This window comes from Sturnus vulgaris, chromosome 4 (genome assembly GCF_052056855.1).
Source record: "Sturnus vulgaris isolate bStuVul1 chromosome 4, bStuVul1.hap1, whole genome shotgun sequence".
NCBI lineage: Eukaryota > Metazoa > Chordata > Aves > Passeriformes > Sturnidae > Sturnus > Sturnus vulgaris.
Genome location: NC_142246.1, coordinates 71,013,978 through 71,040,098, shown reverse-complemented (window position 1 = coordinate 71,040,098; position 26,121 = coordinate 71,013,978). Strand labels below are relative to the sequence as shown.

General features: G+C 38.4%; 1 protein-coding gene and 1 long non-coding RNA gene across 14 annotated transcripts in view; one reads left to right on the top strand and one right to left on the bottom strand.

Moving 5' to 3' along the window:
* Positions 1-26,121, top strand: part of LOC148224089 (uncharacterized) — a 136,601-nt gene that overhangs the window by 26,227 nt on the left and 84,253 nt on the right. For all 3 annotated transcript variants that reach the window (XR_015803452.1, XR_015803454.1, XR_015803453.1), the window contains exons 3-5: positions 12,119-12,147; positions 12,638-12,696; positions 20,291-20,344. This is a non-coding gene — a long non-coding RNA (uncharacterized LOC148224089). The remainder of the gene's footprint in view (positions 1-12,118; positions 12,148-12,637; positions 12,697-20,290; positions 20,345-26,121) is intronic.
* The window catches only part of PDE5A (phosphodiesterase 5A), a 104,722-nt gene that overhangs the window by 18,204 nt on the left and 60,397 nt on the right, over positions 1-26,121 (bottom strand). For 8 of the 11 annotated variants that reach the window (XM_014886637.2, XM_088164225.1, XM_088164226.1 and 5 more), the window contains 10 exons: positions 18,741-19,323; positions 17,963-18,052; positions 11,628-11,699; positions 10,451-10,540; positions 9,101-9,238; positions 8,560-8,627; positions 6,387-6,495; positions 4,612-4,696; positions 1,692-1,867; positions 276-335 (listed from right to left, as the gene is read on the bottom strand). In XM_014886637.2, the coding sequence (XP_014742123.2) occupies positions 276-335; positions 1,692-1,867; positions 4,612-4,696; positions 6,387-6,495; positions 8,560-8,627; positions 9,101-9,238; positions 10,451-10,540; positions 11,628-11,699; positions 17,963-18,052; positions 18,741-19,323 (1,471 nt within the window). Of the gene's footprint in view, positions 1-275; positions 336-1,691; positions 1,868-4,611; positions 4,697-6,386; positions 6,496-8,559; positions 8,628-9,100; positions 9,239-10,450; positions 10,541-11,627; positions 11,700-17,962; positions 18,053-18,740; positions 19,462-26,121 lie in introns of those variants that run through there. The other 3 variants (XM_088164224.1, XM_088164227.1, XM_014886639.2) reach the window with 2 other exon arrangements.

Genomic DNA, 26,121 nt, shown 5'->3' with positions numbered 1-26,121 from the left:
CTGACAGGTCATCAGTGACTGTCTCAAATTCCTGAGAAAATCAGTCAGCTCAGGTCTGGTTCTCACAGTGCTCTGGCCAGCTTTTATCTCTCACTGTAGACATTGTAATACCTCCCTTTAATGTGATTCAGCTCAGGAGCCCATCAGTATAAGCTTCAATGTCATTTTTATTTCTGGAACATATGCCCCTTTAGTGATCACATTCATGTACAGGACTGTTCTTGGTTTTTCTACTAAAGCAATATTTCTAAAGTAATAGTAAAAAATTCAATTACCACTGTTACCTGCAGCTCCCTCGTTTCCTCCTCAGCAGCAGAAGCATGGTATGACAGAACCTACAGAAGAAAAAAGCAGCCCTTAGTACAACCAGAAGGGCAATGTAATAACGAGGTACTTTTCCTAGAGCAGGTTTTTCAGCATTCCACTGCATTTTCTGATGAAATCTTCTGTCCATGCAGGGCCTGAGCCAGTTTAAATGGAGCTCTCTGAAGGCATATGGGGAGATATCTACATCTTTTACAAATCTCCCACACACGGAAGCTTCTCGAGATTATTAGGCCAAGAAAACAAATAGCTTCCATAAAGGAGCAAAGAACTCTGATTTTCTCTTAGCAAAGTTTTCACGGCCCATTTTCAAAGACAAATAAAACATGAAACAGCTCTTATTATGAGCCTGACATTATTGTCATAATAATTCTTTGAAGAGTTTATTCAGACATGAAAGTTTTACCCTAACTGAGACTCGGCACAAAAGTCTGAAAGACAATATATTAATTTTAAATTTAAAAAAATAAGCTCTCAGAGATTGAGAACATATGACATGAAAATGTTACAGAGCTTAATTTTTTTGTAAAGAACCCATTTTATATGCTAGCCTGTAATCTGGCTGGAACTTTGTATATTATCTATAAAGTGTTATAGTAGGAGACAGAATTGCAGATTTGCTATATGAGCAAATGATTTTCACAATAGTTTTACCCGCTTTTTATTTAACATGACCTAATACAGGATTATTTGAGAACTGTAAAGAAGCCACAGGGCACATAATCCCATTTTAGGAGCTTTGCAAACACTTCTGTTTACATAATTAATGTTAGGAGATCCAAAATCTACACACTTTTCACTTTCAGCTTCAAGTTATCACCCCTGAGTAATTCAGCTTCTCAGCCTAAAGCCCACTTCAGCTGTGAAGGTTAACAGGAACCAATTCACAGGCTGGGACCAGATATGGTTTGTTGGAGTCTGAGGAAATTGCTGAGAACCTACAATAATGCTGCTGTTACTCCTCACGCTGGTTTGTCTGAAGGTCTGAGCCAAAATCATCCCAAAAACCCTCAGACAAGAAGAGGAAGCGCCTTAATCTGCCAAAGCATTTCCCTTTTCCTACGCAACAACACAGCCACTGTGCTGCCAGAGTGCAGCCTCGTGGAGAGGAGGAGATGCCTCCAGCTCCCCACAAATCTCAGCAGTGCAGTCAGGACACAATACCAAATTAAAGAGTCTGCTGGCAGAGTCAGAAACAAGCAGAAAATTCCCGAGCAGCTCAGCAGCCCAAATGCTGCTCTCCTGAGGGATGACAATCTCTGTTCAGTGTCCCTGGGAGTAGCTGCACTTACGTGCAGAACAGAGAGGGTCTGGGAACATGAGGATCTCTTTGGGGCTAATTAAGGACCACCTAGATTTGGGCTCACCTCTAATGTCACCATCTGTTTGGCCATGGCTCTTTCTACAGCCTCGTACATCTGTGTGTTCTGGATCCCCAGGCCACAAAAGATGACGAATGCTTCCAGGAACTCCTCATCATTTCTGTTGAAAGCCTTGATTTTTCCTGATTTTTCTTCCATCTTATTCACAAGCTGGCAAACCCCTGTGCCAGGACACAAAATTGAAAGGAAGTGACCCAGAGAACATTTCACCATTGAGAACTAAGTTTAGGACACATTAACCTACAGTATAGACCACCAACATACATAAGTGATATATAGCAATGCTGTAGGATTTTCCATTTTTTTAAGGGTAATTTCAATGTGTTATAAAATAAATGTTAAATATATATATATGTAGTAAGTAAAAAAGTATTTATTAGTATTTGTAAACCAAAAATGTAGGGCTTTAGATACCTGATTAACCTGTGAAATTCTAGGGTTGTTTTCATCCTAAATTTTATTATTAATAGGATTCTAGATTGATTTAATCCCTGAAGACAATTTGTCCTTTGGAGGCTAATTAAATTTTTGCAACCATGCCAAAAGAACATTTATGAAAGTCAGAACAGTGGTACACAGAGTTTTTTCTTCTTTGAGCCAGTACTAGGATTTTTTTCAAGTAAATGAACTAAACAGGGAATACCCAAGCTGAGGTTCAAAGCTGAAGTACGATTGTCCATTTTTTGAGGATGTGGTTGAATTACAGCCCCTTCCAAACACTACTGAACTTGAGAAGCATCTGACTGAATTCAGCTTGTAGGTTCAAACTTGGTGTTATTTACATTATTTTTCTGTTAAGAATTTCTGGGCTTTTCTCTGCACATGTCAATGAAGAAGTTTGACAGGTAACTTTACCACACCTTGCTGCAGTTTAAATCCCTGACACCATTGTGAGCAGGGAGGAATTAAAAAATACACCTCCCCTTAGTTTTACCTGCTAAGACACCAGAATATTAACTACAGCAGCTGAATTATAGGATTATGTTGTCTTTGGCCAAAACTGCTTTGGGGGTCAGTACTGCCTTAAGGGAGTCCAAATGTTTTCTCACTCCCATGAGTATAAAAAGCTGCATTTTCCTGGCTAAGTGCCATGATAGCCCAGCTGCAAATTAAAAATTCTGAAAAAAATTACCATGTGTGCATCTTCCCTATTATAGTAGATAATAAAACTGAGGAAAAAAAACGCAGCACACCCATGCCAACTGTGGTTTTAGAAGAATGTTGGCCTCACAAGTTTGGATGTCTGGTGACAATGCAACATTGTCCTGTTTCCAAGTTGTGTTCTGTTTGGGGAACTCGGTATCAGAGTCTCCTCTAAAGAGACCAAGACCACCATAGCTGTAGATGTTAAGTGTAATGGCAGGGACTGGGCTATCTGAATATTGCAGACAGAATTCTGAACTTTATGGAATGAGATGGAAAGGAATGGATCATTGAATCACAGTAAAAGAATATAATTCCATCAGAAAAGGTTTCATTCAAATAAGGAACAAGATTAACTTTCCTTGGGAAAAAAAAACAAGCTTGAAACTGACTTTCAGATTTCTGTTTAGTACAGTTTATGACATTATAATTATTTCCATAGCAACTATGATGTAATGAGCACAAGATTAAGACAGTGAATATGCCACAAAAGTAAATGAATTCTTAAAAGTCACAGTATTTGCACATAAATGTCTCTTAAAAAAATAGAGCTGCAGTAAATATACTGTGTATTACTTAAGATGCTTTAACCTCTTCCAAAAACTTCCCCAAAGCACTGAGAGATCCATTGATTACAAATAAAGGAAGTCCTTTCATTGGAACAAAGTTATAAAATCACAGCAAGATTCTGTAAAGCTTTTACCACATACCTGAGAAATGCACAAGTCAGGAGAATAAAGTTATTTTCATCTTTCTCGCTAGTAAGATTTGCTTGGGTTTGATGTGGACAGTTTTTCCCACCCCCACTCCACTTGCCAAATTCTGGTTTGGGGTATCCTAGTCTTAAAAATAATTTTAGAAAGAAACCAGACTTATAATAATAGTCATACATGCTATGTAGTATAGTAAAGGAACTTCTGGGTATGGTCCCAAAGACAACTTCTTCACCTTGCCCTATTAAACATCTGAACATGAGGCATCTGTGAAACCATAAAATACTTCCAAGAACATTCCCAATGAGAATGACTCAGATTTGAAAAGCCCACCTAAATGGGTGGTCTGACTGAAACTTTCAGTTTGAACTTCAATAGAAAATCTCAATAGGGAAAAAAAAAAGCAGATACAATTGTTTTATCAGTAGCTCACATTAAGGTGAAATACCCCTAATTAAAGCTCTACACTTCAGTCTTCATCTTGGTCTTCTAGGGTTTGTTGGAATATTTAAATAAAGTAATAAAAACTCATAAAAGAAGCCAATAGCAAAAGAAATTTCAGAGAACTCTATTAAATAAAGATGAGGTTGCTCTTTCTGTCTCAGATGTTGAAAACCTAAATCTGTCTTCACAAAAAAGGGACATCATATTTACTCTATAAATTGGGCAGTGCAGTTTTGCCATCATTCTCAAAGAAAATTATTTGAAGACCATTAAAAAGGCATTCTTGGAACTCTAAAAAATTGGGCAAGTAAACTAAAAGCTGATGAAACTGGATCCACGCTCCTATCTAAGAATCAGTATGTTTTATTTTCTGTTGGCTTGTGGGACTTACTGATGCCAGGAACAAAGGCTGATTCATTCTCTACTCTTGGGCAGCTTATTAGGTGAGCAATTTATATTCAAGGTTGCAGTAGACTTTTTAGTTGAGAACATGATAATTAAAGATCTTCTCTCCTGGCTTGAGATTGCATGTTGCTGTGATTTTACTGTGGAGTACATAAACTTATCTATGAAATGTACAACATTATTTTTGTAAAGATACCTACCTATCACTTTATTCTTTTTCCCATTTTTTATTGGTGTACACAGCAAACTCTTTATGCTCCGACTTGCATTTTCTGCACTGTCATTCTGTTAAACAAACAGAAAAACACAGTTACAGCTTTAAAGGCTGTTTTTCAGGTGGCTGAAGTGAAAAAGCTGTAGAGATGGGTTCCACAACTAGTGTTGGCTTAAATCTTCCTTCGAAAAGCCACCAGGCCGTCAATGAGTTTGCACACAAACAACAGGCAGGAAAACTACTACAGCTAGGTCAGTGTTCTGCACTATTGCCAGGACTGTGCTCCAGCAGAAGAAGATGAATTTATTTGGGGAGTGGAAGGATAGAACCAAGAGATAATGCCTCCTTTTCAAACACCTGGGGAGAAAAGGCCAAAAAGCTCTGCTCTGATTGCTCCAGGAATAGCACAGCAGCTGTTGAGAAGTACTTTTGGTCCGATTTCTAATTGTGTGTGACATCAAAAGAAATGGGCACATGCTAATATTTCTGGTCAAAAGGCTCTCTTTTTTTATATTGTTGCTTTGTGCTCTGTTGCTGTGTGCAGGGACTGTATAGAGTATCGTGGCAGGATTTTCATGAGGTGAGTGCTGTTGAATGTCCTCCAAAGAAAGAGGCAAGCCAAGGTTTCTGGGGCACTGGCAACACCTGGGATTTCCCTCATGTCAGGGTGCATCAGCTTTCAAAACATTGATCCTCCAGGATTTATCCTCTCCTGCCTTGCCCTGCTCCTGCAGTAGTGCAAGTGCAGTCTCTGTTTTGCTGAAAAACATTATCCAGATTCCTTCTAAAAGCGCTGTTGCTTTCTTTTTATGGGTTTCTTTTATATACATAGGTGAATTCCAAGAAAAAAAAAACCAAAATAACTCTAACCCTCCTCAACAGCCTGTTTCCAACAAACAGTTGTTTGGATGATTGTCAATGTCTTGAAAATTATCACCTCTTCCTTTATTAATCTATACAGTATATCCATTGGATTCTGTCTGTACTTGCAGTCTTGCAGTTAAGGCAGGGTTAGTCTGAGAACTCAGTTCCTGTGTTGCTCAATCTGTCAAAGAAACCCACTCCAGAACATCCAAGAAAACCTGCCCAGGAAAAGAAAGGGAAACAACCCAGCTCCCCACCATGAGCCTGCCCCTTCTTTCCGCTTCCTGCAACAATCACACTGAGCACTGTCTTTTCTGATCATTTTGTTGTCTGTCTCAGAACAAATTTTGGTAAAAGCCATCTGCTGATCATAGTAGCTCCTCTCCCTTTTGTTACCTTTCCACCAACAGGTATAAACATAATAGGAAGAAGAGACATCTTCCTAATTTCTGCGTTGAAAATATGGGAAAATACATTATTAAAACTTTGCGCTTTTTTTGATGATGGCCATGAAGGAAACCTGACTGGAACCTGAGCCTTGCCAAGTAACCTTCCCTCCTCACTCTCCAGTATCCTGTTCAGTCATCCACCATATCACCAGCTCACACTTGAAGAAGTGATAGGCAAAAGCTCCCAAAGAAAAGTGAAGTTGATCCATCTCCACTGCAGCAAAGAACTTGCATCATTATATTTATCTTTGCCAGAACAAGAAAGGAAAGGCAAGGATAAAAGGGAAGGAGCTTCTGAGAGCCTCCCAACACTCACTGTGTGTTTGCACCATTTTTAACTGGGGCCACCTTGACAGAAATAATAAGGGGAAAGGAAAAAAAGGTTTAAAAGTTGAACAGGAAAACATTTTCCATTTCTGAATTTCAAACCTAAGCTTATTTTACTTACTGTCCATGGAAATCTTGTGTCTTTGCAGACATCTGGGATGTTGAGTGGCTCCATCGTATTCTTGACATACTGAGCATACATGTAATTGATTTTGTTTGTATCATAGTCCCTGAAGGATACAACATTATTATTATTATTATGTGCTTCACATAAAAGTGAATAATTTCATTGTGCCAGGCAGGTAATAGAAATAACTTTCCCATATGAGAGAAGGATGTATAAATAAAACCAATAGGTATATAATGGAGTTTAGTTCAAATCCTGTATCCTAACCCAGCTGTCATCACAAAACTGCAGCATGGATCGGTGCATGCTTTCCACCATTTCTTTCATGTTCAACAACATTAACACTGAACACCAAACTGAAGAAATAAACAATTCCCTACAGTTTACACAGATGAAGGCTAAAGAATGAACAGCTGGGTCTGTGTAGAAATAAACAGAACTGTTTGAAAACAAACTGCATTCACAAATCTGGGACTCCTGAAAAACCAATACTGGGGGAAATTCACATATCAGTTTAAGAGAGTGCAGCAAGTATCACTTGTAAATTTTCTGCTTCTAAATTGATTTAAATTTTTTTCTAAAAGTAAAGGGACAATCGGTCACATGGAGGTTCTGTTACTGAAATAGAACTGTCTATTCCAAATCAGGACAAAGTATCTTTACAGAATCAATCATATCCACTTTTTTAGCCACAATTTAAGGTATTTTAATTCCCTTAGACCCTTTGCCTGCCTTGGAGGAGGACACGTGTCCTACTTATAAACCTATTCCCATCAAGCTCCTGAAGTTTCCCTCCAACATTTGACTTGACTTTTGTTATCTTCCTGGTATAAAGATGTTCCAGGGCTCGAGGAGAGGAATTCTTCTTTCGTTATTTCACATATACAAAGCAATGCCCCCCCAGTTCTGAAAAAAAGTCTGATATGGGGCTTGATTCAATGTCCTTGATTGTATAACAAGCCTGAAATTTTATATTACGTAAAGTAATACTTCCCATCTAATCCATGTCATTATATTTCTGCTCTTGCCTGAGATTGTGGCCTTGAAGCATAGCAGAAGTGGTAACTGCAATGGTTGACCCAGTGCAGTCCTTGGCATATAATTGTGTTGTCTCATGAACAAGAATCTGATTGGCAGCTAAGCCTCCAAGATTCCTCTTCCCTATCTGGTATGAGAACTAAGCTCCTGGTGGCCCATGCAAGCAGTAAATAACATTTTGAGTCCATTAACTAGTCACCATGAAAGGATAATGAAGAGGAAGGGTCCATTCTTACAGACCAAAAGAGGAATTTTCTTTTTCGCTTGTGATCTTACCAGGCTGTTGTACCCCTGTACTTTTTGGTTGAACACTACCTAAAACTGTAACACAGCTCAACAGCTTTTAGTTGGTCAAGTCACCCACTCTGGACATCATTCTTCCATATATGAATTAAACTTAATATAACAAATAGTTACTGCAAAACAACAGCAAAGGGGCTCAGACGTTTCCTCCCTGCACAAAATATCTGTAGTAGAGCATTTTGTATACAACTGTGTCTCTTTCTGACAGTATTTGAAACAACTTTTTTATGACAGAGACAGTAATTTTCAAACTTGAATACAGAGGTTCAGGCTAACTTTGGGAACTGTTTTATCTGGGTATTTTATTTCAGCTCTTTTCCTCCCAGCTGAACTCCTTAGTGGCTTCCCAAAGATGAGAGTTAGAATTTTAGGACTCTAGTCCTGACTTAGACATGTCCTTTGAGTCATCTTCCTTATCTATGAGATGAGGATAATGATTAAAATAACTGACTAAAAGCATGATTTTGGTTATTACCTACTCATTTGCATATGTCTCCTCTATAACATAGTCATCCACAGGGACTTCTTTGAAATCTATTTTAGAGCAACTCCTCTGTACATTTCCATAGCTTAGCCTTGAAATACAAATATGTTCTTAGACTGACCAAGTAAAGAGATCAAGCCCTTCTCCTGCTCTGCTCAGTGGGACCTTTTTAAGGTAACAGAGTTGGTCTATGCTCACTTCAGGGGAAAAGCTGCTCTACAATAATAGCAGTAATATGTGGGATTCAGTAGAAATAAGTGTATTATTATTAAAAGAATATTAAAAGCATAGTTTCTTCAGCATTCTCCTAGGATGAACAAAAGTCGAAATTAATTGGTTTACCTCTTCAGATTTTCAGCTGAATCCTCTAATTGTTCAGATTCCATGTGAAAGACACTAGAAAATGTATCCTGGAAAATCAAGAGGATGCTTGAATACACAGTTGTATAAGGCTGTCATTATTTAGAACAGTATTACTCATTAAAATCTTGTTGCAGTTACCAAGACCTATTCTTGATACTAAAGACAAGTGCAAAATTATTTAGCTTCATTCCACATCCGTCATTCAGCACACTGGATCCTACCATAAAGGTATCTTTTGATTGAACTTTAAATATCACTGAAGTGTCTCGAATCTTTAGTCATGACCCAGAGAAGAAATGCTGATATTTACAAGCTGTGCCAAATTTATATGTCAGCACAGAAATTCTTTAATTACACAAAGGCCAAAACCACTCATGTCAACACCCAACCTGAGCAGATGCCACAAAAAAAAAAAAAAAAAAAAAAAAAAGAGAATGAAAAGACAACAGAACGTATGAGAAGGCCACCCCATGCCCAGGGAATAACCACTTGTGCCTTCAGACAAAATAAACATACTCACAGGACAGTCTTCATCCACTATGAAGATGGTACACCTCTGCACCTGCATGAAGGATATTATAGTGGCTGCTATCTTCTTCAGGATCACTTCCAAAGACTGCTGCTCTTCAAAAATCAGGCTGGCAAGGTCAAGAAGCACCTGAAGAAAAGGTCATTTGTGAGGCTTTGACTAATCATGACTTTTGTAATAATTATCATTACTGATGTCTTTGAGTCTTCTCCTCTCCCCTGAATCAGGGAAGCCAATGTTGATATCTGTGACCAGAAATAAGTTTTGGCTCTCACAGATTGCAAGGTAACAGTCAGTATTAGCCAGTTTGACACTTTTAATGGAAGAATTAAATAGCACAATAAGCTGTCTGATGTTTTCAGTCAGAGAAGCAGAATGGATTTAGGCATTAATAGGTCCAATGAAACCTGTGAAATCCAAACACAGTTGCTTGTCCTTAGGAAAGCTATTTTCCTATGGCTCATTTGGGCCTTCTCCAACTAATGATATTGACATTTTTAAAGACTTCTGAACACAGTTATTCTTGGTTGTAATTCTAACAGAGCCTAATTAACTCATTTGGTGAAAACATAATTTAGACACAGTCTGCTGTATTTCAAAGCTGCTGTTGAAGGACTTAGCTGCTCAAATAAGCTTTTTTTTCCTCACAAGAAACACGAAGGCAATTTAATCAACTGTCCAAATTTGTACCAATTTTCGAACACTGATAGTCAGTTGGAACTCGGACCTACCATGAAAAATTTTAAAACAACTGCTGTCTAGTCTTTTCTCTGAAACATTATCACATCATACAGGGCAGGCATATGCACCCATAAAGGCCATGGCATTAACAACCCATCATTTACAAAGCTGGCAGCAAAGTAGAGCTATAGAAATCAGAGGGAAGTTCAGTTTTCCACGTGATCATTACTGAAAATATGGTTAGTGGCTGTTGCAGTGGTAATAGTCTAAAGGAACAGTGAGTATTCCCTCTGCTATTCCACAGGGATATTCCTTCCTGCCTGTAATTTCTGGAGTCTGACACCTCTGGTGGTTTAATACATACAATGAACCACAGGATAACTGCAGGCAGTATCAAGTGTATTAACATGGAATGCATTTGCTGACACGTGGCTCTACCTGCCTCCCCTAGACAGGCCATTCCTCACAGCCCAGGCTGCAATGTGCTCGGCCTCTTCTCAGAGCAGCTCCTCAGAGCTTTATCAGAGAGACAGCATTCAGTCACAGGGATTAAAGGCAGCCAAGGAATAACTATGACATGAGAAAGAGGAAGAGGAGGCGCTGATTACTTGCAACCCCCCCCTAATTCCTGTATCCCCGGGACAGAGCTGTTGGCCGTACCTGATTGCGCCTGTTCTCGAGCAGAGACGTCTCGTACAGCTGAGCGTTGTGAAGAACAATTCCACAAAACGCCAAATACGCCGCAAAATCCTGCGGGCAAAGCAACGTCAACATCTCACAGACATCATGTCCCACAGCATCTCAACTCTAGTCAAAGATAAGCTACTGCAACGTTTTGTTTTCACTCTGAAGTATTAATTGATATTTTTGTTATTTTTGGCAACCGCATATTCAGGGTCTGGGTTTTTTTCAGCTTCTCATAATTTCTCATTTCCTCAAGAATCCCTTCTTTTGCAAGCTAAAATCTGAAGATCATTATCTTGGTACAAGTAGGGTTCATCTAAAAAGCAGCTTCAAGGAAAAAATAAGTGTGCAGCAATGCATATTTTATCTAGAAAAACTGACCACAGGCAACTTGTCCCTCTGAGGGAATTCAGTCCCTGGGGAAGTAAAAATAAAAATTTGCTAACATAGCAACCCCAATATTTTTTCCTCATTCAGGATGGGATTAATTTTGATAGTCTGCAGATACACAGTATGCATTTTGTTTTAAAAGGGAAGTTCTGAAAGAGAAAGGGTGAATTCTGATTCTTTTCTTGCTGATTGTGAAGTCAACTTCTTCAGCCTGAGCAGAGCATGGTTTTTGCTCCACCTATCTGAACATGAAATCCTGAAAGTTTTGAAAGTCAACTGCACCGGGAAAATTAGGAATGAATGCTACTGGCTGCTCTCCTGATTCTCTCATATATTGTTCGTAATTTACCTAAAGCTTTTGTTTTTCCTGCAAATGGTATACTGAGAAGTGACATGGTGTTTAAAAGAGAATCACTCCACAAATTTTAATATTCAAATTATGTTTGTTGAGTTTGTCAGGAGAGTTAGAACTAATTAATTAAAAATTACGTCCATTCAGAGTTATGCAAGTGTTTTACAGTGCATTTCAGTAGAGTAAGTCTGTGTTTCAGAGATATATGACATGGTGATCCAGAAACGAAATTATTTCACATCCACATTTCTCATGGCCTCAAAGAAAAAAAAGTGCAGTATGGCCAGGAATGTTTAAGTTCTCAGAGATGTTTAATTTTTAATAAGTTAAAAAATTCTGAGCAGCAAAGTTAAAAACATATCCATCCTTCCCCTTCTGAAAACAGAAGAGACAAACATCCAGCTTTTATACCTTTTCATCCTGTTCTGTGAAAGTGCCGTCAATTCCGGATTTCTTGTTGATTGCTTGAGCCACACCAACGACCTAGTTTATTCAAAATGGAGAAGTCAGCTAATTTCTATGAGTCTGTCACTGGATTCCACTTCTAGGCATATTTATGTAAGATAATAACTGATCATTACAGGTATTTGCTTGGTTGACTATTAAATCAAATTGTTCAGTTAATGAATGTTTCTCTCCCATACAGAAACATTGCCTAGATTACAGGATTTGAAGACCTTAGCCTTTCCCTAATATAATTCTGCATTTCCACTGCTTTTGAGACAGTGTTATTAATCTGACAAAGTATAATGCAAAGCTTTCAGATCTTTTTAGATTTTTTTTTTTAGCATGATTACAACAACCGATAGAAAAAGCTGCAAAGAACTTCCTTTGTTTGAAGTCTAATTAGTGTAAAACCAATGCAAAATGCTAATGGTGGTTTTTTCATCTTGCTTTTTTAGGATAAACACTATCAGACTAAAACTGCGTGGTAAGCGTTTTAAAAAGTTGCATTTAACCATTAATAGTAAAATTGTAACTGCTAAACTGAAGGAAGATATGTGGTTTTATATTTGTAAAGGAAAAGAGGACAATTTACTATCTCTCAGCCCAGCATTCCCAAAATATTGATGCTGTAAGTAAAGCCATTGTTCTTTAACATGAATCACTGCCAACTGTGGGCTCAGAAATGTCTGTCTGAAACAAAGCTCAACTGTCAGCTCCATTCCATACTGCCCCATTTTTCCCACAGTCAGCCTCTATCTTACTTCAGTGAGGAATATTTCTCATCCAGTGGACTTCCTCTCTGTAATAACGATTTACACCAGCCTGTGCACTTCTCTGGCAGACTTGGAATAAAAGAAAATCCCTTAACCAGTTATTATGCTTTTATGTTAACCTACATGTGCAAAGGTTAATGCTTAGACCTCTTCTCATGCCACTGTCTTCCCTGGGTGCTGATTAAATTTTTTTTTTCCCAGTTGTGATCCAGCATCAACTAAGACAACTTTAACAACGCCAGAGGCTTTTCACCCAGAAGGTGAGTACTTTCACATTGGTTATTTAAATACATCCCCTCCATGAAAGGAAAGTCTGCAGTGCTTAAAAAAACCTATAAGAAAACAGTAAGAGGACCGTATTAATACAGGAAAAAAAATCCAACAAAACTATTTAGGCTCCTTTCCTCAGCACTCCAGGTTTCAGATAGTTTAACAAATACAGGTGTTGCAAGAGCAATGGTCAATTTAAATCTTTGACAAGGTCTGTCAGTAAAGGATTTTAACTCAAAGGGAGGAAGTAATGAGGAGCACAAACCTGCTAAAATTCATGTTGACTTGGTGAGGATAAAAATTTTGTGCATATGCAAACCCTTGTCTTTTTAGTTGCTGTTTCAGTAGCATTCTAAGGTTCCAGATAACTTTGTATTGTGCCCATTTCTTTTTCACACAAAATGAACAGTCTTAAAAATTAAACAGGTCCAAATTCTGGCTTCATTTATATCAGTTAAAATTTCAGTGCACTTCTCAGAATTCCATAGAATATGGTGCAGAGACAGTAATGAGAAAAAAATTTCAGACAGGCAGTTTTTAGCCATTGGAGTCTTGCCTGCAACCAGGTAATTAGGAGAAGATGTAGGAAACTTGAGAGGATCTGCTCCTGTTACTAAAGTAATTATATAATTAGGACAAAAGTCAATCATGTGGTAGCATTTGGGGCCATGGAGAACATATGCCTGCATTTTAGAGAATGCTAAGCACTGTCTGAAACCTAAATCCTAATTTTTAAAACTTATTCTAAACAAGTCACAAATAACAATAGGTCAAATCTGTTATCTTCAGCTGGGAGTTTTGTTTGGACCAGCAGAAAAACTGAATCAAAGGTGACCAACTGCTCTGGGCTCAGCTACACAGGGAACTAAAATAAGCTTAAGATATTACTCTGGACTGAAGAAAACCAAGGCTAAGGGAAAGACTGAAGTAATTAGGATCTGCTTATGCTTTGACATCTGTGAGTTTATGGCTTAATCGCTGAAGTAAGCAGTGTACTGTGGAGTGCTACAAGCTCCTTTTCCTGAGCTTTCCTTTCCCTCCAATATTGACTAGGCAGGTGGGGTTATAGAACACAGTGTATCTAGAGGAGTACTGCAGAGCATAAGTGGAGAGCAGGAGGGAATTCCCCTTGGATCAGAAACCAAGTACTTTGCTATTTTCCATTCAGATCACATAATACAGACATAGACCATAAAGACAAAAAGGAATTTTGATCAGTCCCAAAGAAGAACAAACCTTCCATCAATTGCTGATTCAATACCCACCTATGTTTTACCACATCTGAACACAGTTTCCTGATTGTATTCTTGCTGGTAACACTGGTGATCTGCCAATGCTCTACTCGTTCTCTAACCTTTTTTTTCTAGCTGTGGTACTTTTCCAGTTTAATAAATTCTGATCCACATTACAAGGAGAGATTTCTTCTAATTACCAGAAAACTTCATTTTTACTCTTCTCTTGCAATAGCTGGGTCCTGCCTCTAAAAGTAGCAGGCTACCTTGAGTACCCGGTGGGTGACGACTGATGACTTCAATGCTGATGACTGTGCTCTGGGTTTTATATGGATGGCTTCATGCTGCAGTTTTCTGCACATTAAAATTACAGGCCTAACTCTGTGAAAGCTGTTCCAGCTCTACAGGCAGCTGGTGCCTTTTTCAGTAGGTTCTTACTCAAGCTGACTTCTGATAAGGAGATTGTTGTTTTTTTTTAATTTACTTTGCTGGCACCTGAAGGAAAATGACACTACGGCCAAAGAATGGTAACAGAAAATGGGAACTTGACATTTTTTGTAAGAGAACATACCCACTTCAGAAGACAAAGTAGTGTTGACCTTACTTTGCTCTCTTGGTCTTGTAGATGTTGGATTCAAGCTTATAAAATTATTCTGCAGTGATAGAACTGTATTTACAGACCGTCATTTTTTATCAACAAAAATTTCACATCCCTTTCAATCATTCATGCCAGCAGTAACCTCCATGCTTTGCAGCAGTCTAGCTACTATAATGTGTGCCTCAGTATAAGCTGAAAAATCCATCCAAGAAGCAAATTTCTGATCTCCATAATCCTGCAGCATGACTCCTGCTGGAACTGAGATTGTTTCAAGTCATCTTGGCTAGACCTGCTCTCTCCTGCCACAATTGGGATGTGTGATAGCTGAAGGTTTCACTGAGGGAGAAAACTCAACTGGCTAAAGGTGTGCCCAGTCCCATTTTACACAATAAAATTCAACAGGGGATTTTCAAAGGCTGTTTTAATTAGTAGCACCCCTGATTTGTTGGGAAGAGCTTCCCAGTGACAGGAGATGGGTCCCAGTAAACAACAAAGCAAACAACTGAGTAAGCATTGCTAGAAAACCCCCCAGCATTTCCCTAGCCAATTACCAGGAAATTCAATCTTACATGCTCACAGCTTGGGAGACCCATCTCAGTTAATTCAGCTAAAAGCTCCACATTAGAAAATCCTACAGATTTTAGTCGAAATTAAACTGAGATTGACTTTCATGAAAATTACTATGCCCAACTAATAGGAAAAAAAGACCCAAAAACCACAAAACAGCAATAACAAGAAATTGTGTCACTCCTGGAGATGATCTTGTGGTGGCTCTGTGCTTCAGAGACCATCCATTCTCCAGGTATTCCAAACCTGCTGGAGAGCTCTACTGAGTCTTCCATCAGCTCTGGAGAGCTCCCCAAGTTGGTTCAAGCTGAGGAATGGAGCAAAGATGTCTGTTCCCTACCCATTCCTGTCAAAGTGACTGTTTGTTTACAAGTGTCTACAAAGCTTTATGAAAGGTAAAGTCCTCTTATTGCACTGCAATGTGTGCCTCATTATTAATAATTCCTGGGCCCTTTCCATGAGCTCTTCTGTGAATCAAATTGTTGTCATTTATGGATTTTCTTACTAGCTGTTATTTTTAAATGAGACTTTGGTTTCTCACATAGCTCGTGGAAATATAGGCAAATGTGAAAAACATCTAGTGGAAAAATCTCCGTACTTCAGCAGGCCCAGAGGGTTTAGTAACCAGCATGAGATTTTCCTCCTCTCAATTACTGACTCTTTTGTTAAAAAAAAAAAAAAAATAGCACTAATACTAAACAAACAAACAGAAAGCCCCAGTTGCTTCTCTTTCTCAGTGTTTATATTTGGATGCCTTCCAGAATCATCTTTTGACTGTGATTGCTGACATCCTGGGCTAAGGCAGCATTCACAAGCCTCAATATTTCTAGAGGGGCTTTGGGAATTTTTAAATTTTATCTATTTATTATTTTAACAGGGAGGAGCCACTATTCTGGTTTTGTTGTTTGGGGGATTTTTAAACAGAAAAAAGCAGCAGAACGTGAATGGAAAATTAAGGACTGATTCACTGACTCCAGTGTCTCTCCAAAAACATGTCAGTCATTTGTTGCAGTGAGAATGAGAAAAACCTTCTGGTAGAGACTGTAAAACGCTGAAAAAATTACAAACTGCCATCCTTTCCTGTAAGAAATCTTACAGTTTAACACCTTCAAATTACTGCCTATGAGGGTAACACTCCTCAAACTTCAGGTTGGCTGAACTCGTCAAAATAAACAAATTCCTGCTTCATTTCCGCTTGCAGATGCACTCAGGAGGAGGAAGCTGGCTGAAGACACGGCCCATTGCAGGTTTATTCAGCCCTTAAGTCATGGTGGGCTGGACAAACAGACTGCAGCTCCTATTCCTTCCCCACCCACCAGCAGCACCCAGTGAGAAGTGAGCATTTCCACACTCCCCAGCCAGCAGGGCTTTGTAGCTCCTTTCTGTGCCCGGTTCCATGGAGCATATAATTTTTCCATTTGACAAAAAAAAAAAAAAAAAAAAAAAAAAAAAAAAAAAAAAAAAAAAAAAAATGGCATGGCTCGGATGAAATTGGAAGCCTTGTATCAGCCTGACATGGACCACTGATCCCTGACAGTTCTTCACATGGCATCTGCTCATCTGCTGGCCCAGGGCCAGCGGTGGCTGCTGCCAGGTACAAAAGGGAAGACTTTTAAGCAGGAGTGGGAGTAGGAAAAGATCAAGTGCTGTCCTTGGAAGAATGGAACAAACTCATTTAAGCTGAAATTTGCTGTATGTGAAAAAAGGAAATACTAGCCAATCATCTGGGTCAGCTAGAATAAGATTCAATAAACAAGTTAATGCAGGCATTTAATCAATTAATTTAATTTTAAAAAAAGGTTCAGTGCAGTAGAAGTCAAGGTGACACTCTACAAAAAGAGTGAAAGATGGAAGAACAGAAAAAAGAAGGTACGTCATCTTCAAATCAATCTTGGCAACATTTCTTGCTGGAAGCTTGAGCTTTCTGGAAGCAAACTATAATTGCTCTGAAAAACAAATGAATTCCAGGAGAGCAAAATCTCCATTTCAAAGCTCTGACACACTGTGGGGAGAGGTATTCTAGAACTGGTGATGTGGCTGAAGGCCACTACAGTCAGGATCAAAGAAAACCCAACAATACTTTCCTTACTCCCAAAGACTGCATCTCATCTTTTCCTGTTCTTTGGCTTTCATGGGCTTTACTGAATTCACTCTTCACATACTCAGGGCAAGAAGATGTTGTTAGCCCAATAATAAGAATTCTCCCTACTGCAGTAGCATGAGACAGGATGAGAGAGCTCCCAGGAGAAGCAGCATGGACAGGAAATATGGACAAGAGTTCAGTGAGGCAATTCACATTGTTTCAAATTAGAAGTGATTTAAGTTATGACTTGAGGATGACTCTTCTGAATCACATTGACACTGCGTGTTTTTCAATGCCTCATGTCAGCTCATAAGTAATAAATTAGGAACCATGTTGAGTTAAAAGAGTGTAAAAATAATCATGTTTTTAGATAACAATAAAACCCAGTTTGTGCCCTCTGAATGAAGCAATATAGATACAAGCTAAGCTGAAGTACAGTAACTTAATCACAATTTGAGATAGACCAGTAAGTGTGCTGAGGAATTTAATGCTGACAGATACTGAGTACAGGAAGTAGGAACAGCACTTCTGGAGTTAAATACATATATTCTACTGCTGCATTTGGGATTAAACTCTTCCTGACAGTTCCCTTTGGCTTACATTACTCTACTAGATAAGATAAAATTACAGTCTAAACAAACATAAGCAGTCTTGCTTAAAAAAAAAAAAAAAAAAAAAGATGGTTGGAAGATGATGACTGCCGGCTAATGAAAGTTTAAAGCATCAGCCTGACTGGAAATAGTATTACGTGATGTGATCCTGAGATGGCAACTTACCTCTTCCCTGTGATTCTTTATGGGCATACAGAGAATGCTCTGAGTCTTATACCCTGTGATCTGGTCAACTTCTGCATTGAATCTTGGATCCTGATATAAGAAAAAATGCAATTATTAGACTACTAGCCTAAACACCAGGGTTTTTTTCCCCTTGGTTTATAGGCTAAGAAAAGTGTAATATTTTGACTGTCACCCAGGATAACAAAGGTTCCATTACTAGCCAATAATTTTTTAAAGTTGTTGCTATCAGCGTATGAACTATAGAAAAGCATTTGTAGAACATGAGTGCCAATAGATTAAGACCACTGCTATAAAAAACAAAAAAACCCAAACCCTAGGAGAAGCTTTTTTTCTGAGCCTAGACTATCATTTTAATAAATACGTTCATGGATTAACCATCCCTAGTTTACCTTTTATCATCTAGAAGAAATTACAAAATTCAAAGATCTGTGCCCACAGAGGAAGACAGTTTCACAAACGTGGTTCGTGGTTTTGCTTTGAACAAGAGATTGCTTGTTTCATATATTCATCTCAGTATTGAATTCTGAATAATCACCTCAACAGAACTCTGATTTTCTTAATCCTAGCTTCGTGTTTCTGTATGCACATGTATCTACAATACACATATTACAACTAAACCCATGGTGTTGAGTTGGCATCTTGACCGCTTTAAGTCATACAGCACCAAACACAGGCATTAAAATGGCAATATTCCAGCAGGTAATCGTGTGGCAGCTTCTTTTTCAAGAACGGTTGAAGACAAAGTTCCTTGGCTTACCTCATAGGCATTCTTGATGTTGAGAGGCTCCCCTATGGCTGCTACATGACCCACAATGCCCTTGTTCCACTCCAGGCGAATGCAGTTGTTGGAAGCTTCTTCCAGGGTGGATCCTTCTGCCACATCAAACAGCCTGCTCACGAGAAACTTCTCGTTGGAGCTGTCCTCACACACCAGGAACAGGGAATAGCGATCGGCCGCGATCAGCTCGTGGATGTGCAGGAAGATCTTATGGCAAAGTGCTGTGACATCTAAGTGACTAGAAATATCTTTCACAAGTTCTAATAGTCTTGAGCACTGATCCCCTGCACTGGTCTCAATCCTTGGAGATTGCAGAGGCATCTGTTCCTTCTTGTCAGAGCCAGAGAGGAAGCTCACTGCTCCTACCGAGTCCTTGACAAAAATAGGCCTTAAGGGTCTGTCGAATTCAGACGCGGAGATTTTCCTCGCTGGTGTCCCAGAGCTGGTGGTCTCGGCACAGGCAGGCTGGTGACAGGCACAGGCTTCGCTCTGGGACTTGGTTCCCTCCTTGCAGACTGGGATCGTGTGAACTCTCTCAGCAAACCATGCATTAACCATTTCTCTGTGAAACAAAAGCAAAACACCAATGACGTGAATTGAAAATCCTCTAGCGCATATAGGAAGCCGACACCGGGAGAGGAGAACTAAACCTTTTACGCTGTGGCTTTCAGAAGTTTACACCATCATTTTGTGACTGAAAAGTTCCAAACATTTCCATTCCTAAGATTTGTATTTCTGTGTAAGAAATACATATATATTAATTTCAAGATAAAACTTTGTTTCTAACCTCTAAAAATAATTTTGACTGACAGAATTAAAGCTCAATCACCTGCAGCCCTTCCTATTATTCTGTTGCCAATAAACTATTTTTAAGTTAAACTTCCTCTGCCCTCCAAGTAATTAAAAAATGCTGATTGGAATCAAAGCATCAAAGTTTTGCTTAAAAACCGTGAAAGAAACATGACTATTACCAATTCAACCCCCTTCAAAATAAGGGAAGAACAGACTGTTTTCATGCATCTCTCATATTTCTTTTCCTTGCAGATGATACTCATTGCCTAACTCAACTCCAAATACTGAATAACCCTAAAATTGCATTTTTAAGAGCTCATCACCAATAAAAAAATGCCATGCATCTCTAGTATTTAACTGTGCTTCTCAAATTAACTTAGCACTCAAAAGCCAACCCTAATAACATCCTCTCTGAAAACAGCATATCATCATAACATGAATATACTTCGTTAATCACTATAATATTTTCTTGTCCAAAATCAGAGGGGTTTTTCTTCGGTTTCTTTTTGTCTTTTTTTTTGGTTGGTTTTCTTTAAATACAGGACTTTTTATTTCATTTGCTCAGTGTCGAGGATTCCTCACAGAGCACATGCTCTACTCTCAGAAGAAATGGGTTTTTGCTGTATTACATAACATCCGAGCCTAGGAACAGAAAAAATCCTATTAACAAGTCTGATCTTTTGGAAACCTTTCATGGTGGTCATGTTTTAAATTTGGGATATTTCTTATTTGCTCAGCAGACCACAGGAATTCTGAGAGTGAAGCTGAATGAAGCCATGGAACTGAGTCAGGTTAGTCAGCCGCCGATCAGTTACACGAGTCGGTGTACGTTACAAATGAAAAGCACTGTACAATAGTCTTATTTTCCTTACAGCATACCTTGATCTTTGCTGTAGGATGCAATGCTGCAAGCACAAATAACCCTTAACTCAAAGCAAAATGAGCAATTAAAATCTGAAGTCCAACAATATTATTTTTAATAGCAAGCCATCCACAAAAGGAAACTCATTTGACTCCTGTTGGGAAGGCTTGAAAGTTTTTTCAAGCACATATCATTTGGAGAGCTCAACTGTAGGCAAACATGCTATAAAGAACTGAATTATTAAAAACCAATGATCCTCCTTTATTAAAGCAGTAATGCCTATTTTTTTGTGCAGTAGCCTCATCCAAGTGTTTCTTGCAGTGAAGCAAAGAACAAGTAATATATAATTAGAAATTTGACTTTAACAATATTACCTTCCAGTACTTAAACAGGATCAACATTAAATGGAGGAGCTGTGACCATTTATTACTGCAATGCGTAATATGATTAGCATAGGACAGTGTCACATTAGCAAAAGCTGTTTCACTGAGAGTCAAAATAAGAAGCCAGCATTTGGTAACACTTGGAATCTTCATTTATTAGCTCAAATGAGAAAGAATAAAATTTTTCAATTAAAATTACCAAAAATATTCTTAAGAAAATGAAAAAGCCACAGAAACAAAAAATATGTATGTAAACACAGTACAACGTCTAAAGTCAGTGCTGCTAACTCTCGTTAGCAGATGTGTTATACATGGGTCCCTTTTGTTTCACTCTGATCCCCTCCAAGTAAAAAATTACCTGGGAATTTTAGCTTCTCCAACAACAAAACTACCATATAGCACTAAAGCTGCAGAAAACCTGCAAATGCCAGCTGGAGGCATTTAAATCTCAGATACACGAAGGTAGGTATAGAAAAATTGATAGTTTTAAAAAAGATTGGTGACTTGACCCAGATTCACGTGTGTGCTGACTTTGTTTCTGAGCACTGAGGACTGGCATTAAGGTAAGGAAGGTAAGATTGAAAAGTAGCAGTAATAACATGGTACCAGATGGAGGGTGTTCTCCAACGACTGATGAGGCCCAGAAGCTGTGTAATTGCAAAGGCACATGTTTGAAGGCATGTTTGGAAGTGAACCTGCGCTGTCGTTGGGCAACAGCAATTTGCAGAGCAAACTGATTCGCTCTTACTCCTGAGGAAAAGAGAATATCAAAACCTATCCTTTTCCCTTCTCCTTACTTGCACTGAACTTACATACATGGATGTGTTGATACAAGATGCAAGGCAGAGAAAGAATCCATTACCCTTCACGCATAAAGAAAAAGCTACAGCAGAAATTTGATCTATCACCAGAAACCTGTTATTTGATTTATTCTGCAGAATCATGTTATTATTTCCCTAGGCCTTAATGGTGTAGCAATAGCAATCAGTAAGAACAATGTACTCTGAATGCTAATACCTGTTCTCCAACTGTGGCCATGAGATTATTAATCTTTTACCCTCTTGCCTTTTTACTGTGTAAAATAAGCACGCGTTTCTTATAGAGGTTATTGAGAGATGTGGAACACAGCTGTAAAACCTTTCACGTGAAAGGAATAATGTTGAATAAGAACCGACTACTTGTTGGGTATCAGCCCTGTTTATGAAACACTTAAACATTGTACAGAACTACATGTGGAGCTGCATAATTATGAGTAACATATTCCTGTCCTTTAATTTCTCTTGGGTGATGGTTCAATCGTTTGCCAACATAGTGCGTGATTCTCAGAAAGCTCTTTAGATTAACAACAACAACAAATCCTTAACTAAACTGGTTAAAGCATGGTTTTCAACTTCCAGCCTTCTAAGCATTTTACTTTGGGCAACAGGAAAGCCATTCAAATTCAACTGGAAAAAGAACAGTGTTCAGTGACCTTTACCAAATGCCTCTTCTAACAAGGAAACTATTTAGCTCCTTTTCCTCACCCAGTTACACACAGGGTGGGAGAACCAGCATTTCGCATGAGCTGACGTATCCTAACTCTATTTAAAATCTCTCGGTGTCTTGACATGCGCTCGCTTGTTGACACTCAGTCCTATTTAACAATGCATGACAAGAAGGGTATTATGACTAACACAAGTACTCTCACAGCACAGAATTAGCTCAGCAGATATCTGACACCAGACACATCCTGAGCCACGAGTGAGGCTCCTGGAAATTTGCAATGAGTGCCATGTACAATTAAGACATCATTTTGAAAGCAGGAAGAAACCAACACTTGTGACTACTCATATGAACGGTCTTCAAGAGGCACTGGCGTTGTCAAGAGCTGATTGTAAGGACGAGACCCTGGCTGTAGTTTGGAAGTTGCAGGAGCAGATACTGATCCACAGTGATCCATGCATACAATTAAACTCAATGCAGTGTCTCTATCCCACCATGGCAGTCACTGTGAGCTGAGGAGTTACAGCACACCTATTCCTCATGGCCAGGATGCATCCTTGAATGCACTATGATCCTTCACTCAAGAAAAATATCATTTCTCCCAGAGCTCATGAACAGGAATAGTAGAAGATGAAGTTACCATTTTTTACTCACTCCTATCAGCCAAATCCAATCTTTGCTCTATAAAACATGACAGTAGTGACTGCTGAATTTGGCTGGTGACTTCAGCAGATGACAAAACTGGAGAGGAATTTTGAAATGATAGTACTAACAAGGGGATAAAAATGCAATGGCAGGCAAAACGTTGAAGAAAAAAAAAAAAGAAAAAAGATGGTGTGATTCACCCCTCTACCACTTCTTATATACAAGCACACGTAGTCTGCAGTACACGAGACTGTGTGAGCTTCAGAGGAATTAAACTCTTTGGCCTCAATCTGTTAAATGCTACACACAAAGTAGAGCTAGAGCAAGAAGTTTTCGATATTAATAGGCAATAAAAATAGAAAATCAATGGTCGAGAAAACACAGGCACAAGGAAGCAACATGTCTTGAAGCAGGTCATGCAGGAGGGTATGTGTAGAGCTGAAGAGAACCTTGCTGCATTTCCTGAGCTGCATGCATCAAACCATACTGACACAACACTAATCACTATGCTACTCATACACTGGGAATATTAAATAGTTTATTGTACCCATCTTTGCTTCATTGTGATTATCTTCAGAGTACACAGCAGACTTCTCAAAAAGAAAAGCCAACAACCCAATCCAGTGAAGATGTTAAAGTATGAACAGCCAGGTTGTGATTGCCTTGCTTACATATAGCCACACTGCCTATGTAAAAACACACCAATGCGACCATTCAGCACAACTTCATGGGACCTTTGGAGAAAACATAAAAACCAGAATGCAAAGGTAACACTGAGATGCAACAATGACAGTACAAACTGCATGTTGCTTACATTGCACGAACTGCCTAACACTTGCAGTTCCATAACAGAACACAGAAATAAGTAGTTTTCAGTGAAACAGCAGATAATCCTCTGTTTCCTCTGTTGCTCACAAACCATTCATATCAACTATTATGTTTTAGTGGTCACGTGGACTGTTCTGCTGATTTTTCATTCAAACCAGAAGTTATTGGTAGCACACCTCAGGAGAGGGATTACAAACTTGCCTACTAGAAAATGCCAGCTTTCAAGCGTCTGAATTCCTGTAGCCTAATTCTGACAATGTTGAAATCAACAATATTTCAAGCTTAACTTGATAACTTTTTTCAATTGCCTTCCATAAAATAACCACTAGATGTCTTCAAATTTCTCTCCAGTATCTTGACATAATTTAGACACAGAAATAATTTAAAGCATTAGCCAAAACTCCAAAACTATTCAGTTTTAGCAAAGGAGTTTGAAATGCAAAACCACTTAGATATTATACTTGCCTTCCTGTTTTCTTTCTAGTACTTCCTATTTCACAATCACATTCTAAGTGGTTTTGTCTTTTTTCTACCAATGGAAAGATTTAAATAAATTGTATAAGGCCGCATTAGATGGAAACTGACTGTAAAAGAAGTGCTTTCAAACTGACTAAAAGAGCAGATTGACAAAAACAATACAAGTTTTTCCTTAAACCCTTCCCAGTTATAGTTAGTGGAGATGCCATTTCTCACAGTGGTAGGCAAGCAGTTTTGGAATACTAACTATGACAGTGCCAGTTTTTTAGCACAACTCGGTCAAATATATTAGCATACATTTATCTTTAAACATTTCAATTGGCACAAATGACTTCTGTTTGAATACAGTTCTTAATTTAGAACATTAATTCTTGATTCAAACCATCTCATGAGAGACTGAAATAACCTTTTTAGAATGATGAAACTTTAATCTTGTCTGAATGCTCATTTTTTAAATTAGAAGGCAGAGATTGCTTTATTATTTGTAGCAAAAGGATTCAAATTGGAAAACCAACATTGACTGGCTATTCTTGGCTATTTTCAAGTTTTCTTTAATAACCTAACTTCAAGCTTGACTTTTTACAAGGAAGCTTTCTTCCACAGAAGAGACTTCCTACTTGCACTATAAGGAAAGACAGAATAAATCCTTAGGGATTAAAGTTCAAATTCTAAAACCTGACCTTTATTTCTCCTCCCTATGTTTGCTTTTGCTCCAAGCTAAAAAAAAGTTAAAAATAACTAGGTCGTGAATGGTTTTGTTGGGAAAGCAGTAGGACAATACCAGTAATTTCAGTGAAAATTAATTAAGAGTTAAATTCACACCTGCTTGGAGACTTGATGTAAATCTGCAGCACTACTTCACTTCCACCTGAATTCCTAAACCAGGAGTTAGATCATCTTTTCTGGCACTTGGCAAATAGCTCCTTTTGTATTTAATGCCCTTTTTCAAGTATAGTTTTCTTCAAGTCAATCATATAAATGAAAAAACATTCAATGTAAATTTATGTATGTTTCTTTTCCTGTAAGGAAAAGAAATACATCTGTACTGTGCTTTTATTAATTAATATTTTTCCACAAAAAACCCAAAATGCTTTAATGGTGAAAATGAAAATATGTGATAGCATATTAGCTCAAGCCAAGAATGTATTGCCTAAATCTTCCTCACATGAGGATTCTTCAGCAGATACCCAATACAGGGCCTCCATGATCCTCTGTAACTTCGAATTCAAACAAAGGTGTCGAACCTCATTTTGTCTCCTGCAGAGGCAATGTGTGCCTCAGCTCCACTTTTCTCCCCAGGAATTTGACCCTGTTCTCTAAAGTCTCCCCAGTTACAGCCAAAAAAACACCCAACAATGGAAATGAGGTTTCAATGCCTATTGGCATTATCAAAAGTACTGTAATATGGTAATAGTTAGCCTGAAACAGAAGGAGGCAAAAAGGGATTTTAACTGTCACAGTGGTTCGCCCCATCTTATTTTCTACCCATCCTCTAAGGTTTATCAGTGTATTTTAATTCATGTATTCTGCACACCCATTTGTTTCCTAGGGCAAGCAGAGCTGAGTGAAAGCACAGTCTCCTTGTAGCTACTCACAGTTTCTGCAGACTAGTTCATCTCCATACCAAAGATTCTGTGTAGGAGTTCAGTTTGGAGCTTTGAGAGTATTTAAGATGCAAATTGCTAGTAAGTGGTTTCTTATTTCTCAAATGACAATTTATTCAGTCTACAGTAATTGCTGTTTTAGAAATTGTTTCCAAAATACTCCAGCACCCACCTCACTTGATTTCCAATAACAAATGCCAGAAGCAGTTAATCACATTTGCAACTTGATGGATACAGGTAACATTCCTCACTTCCTGAATGCCTTTTGAATCAGTAGTTAAAAATAT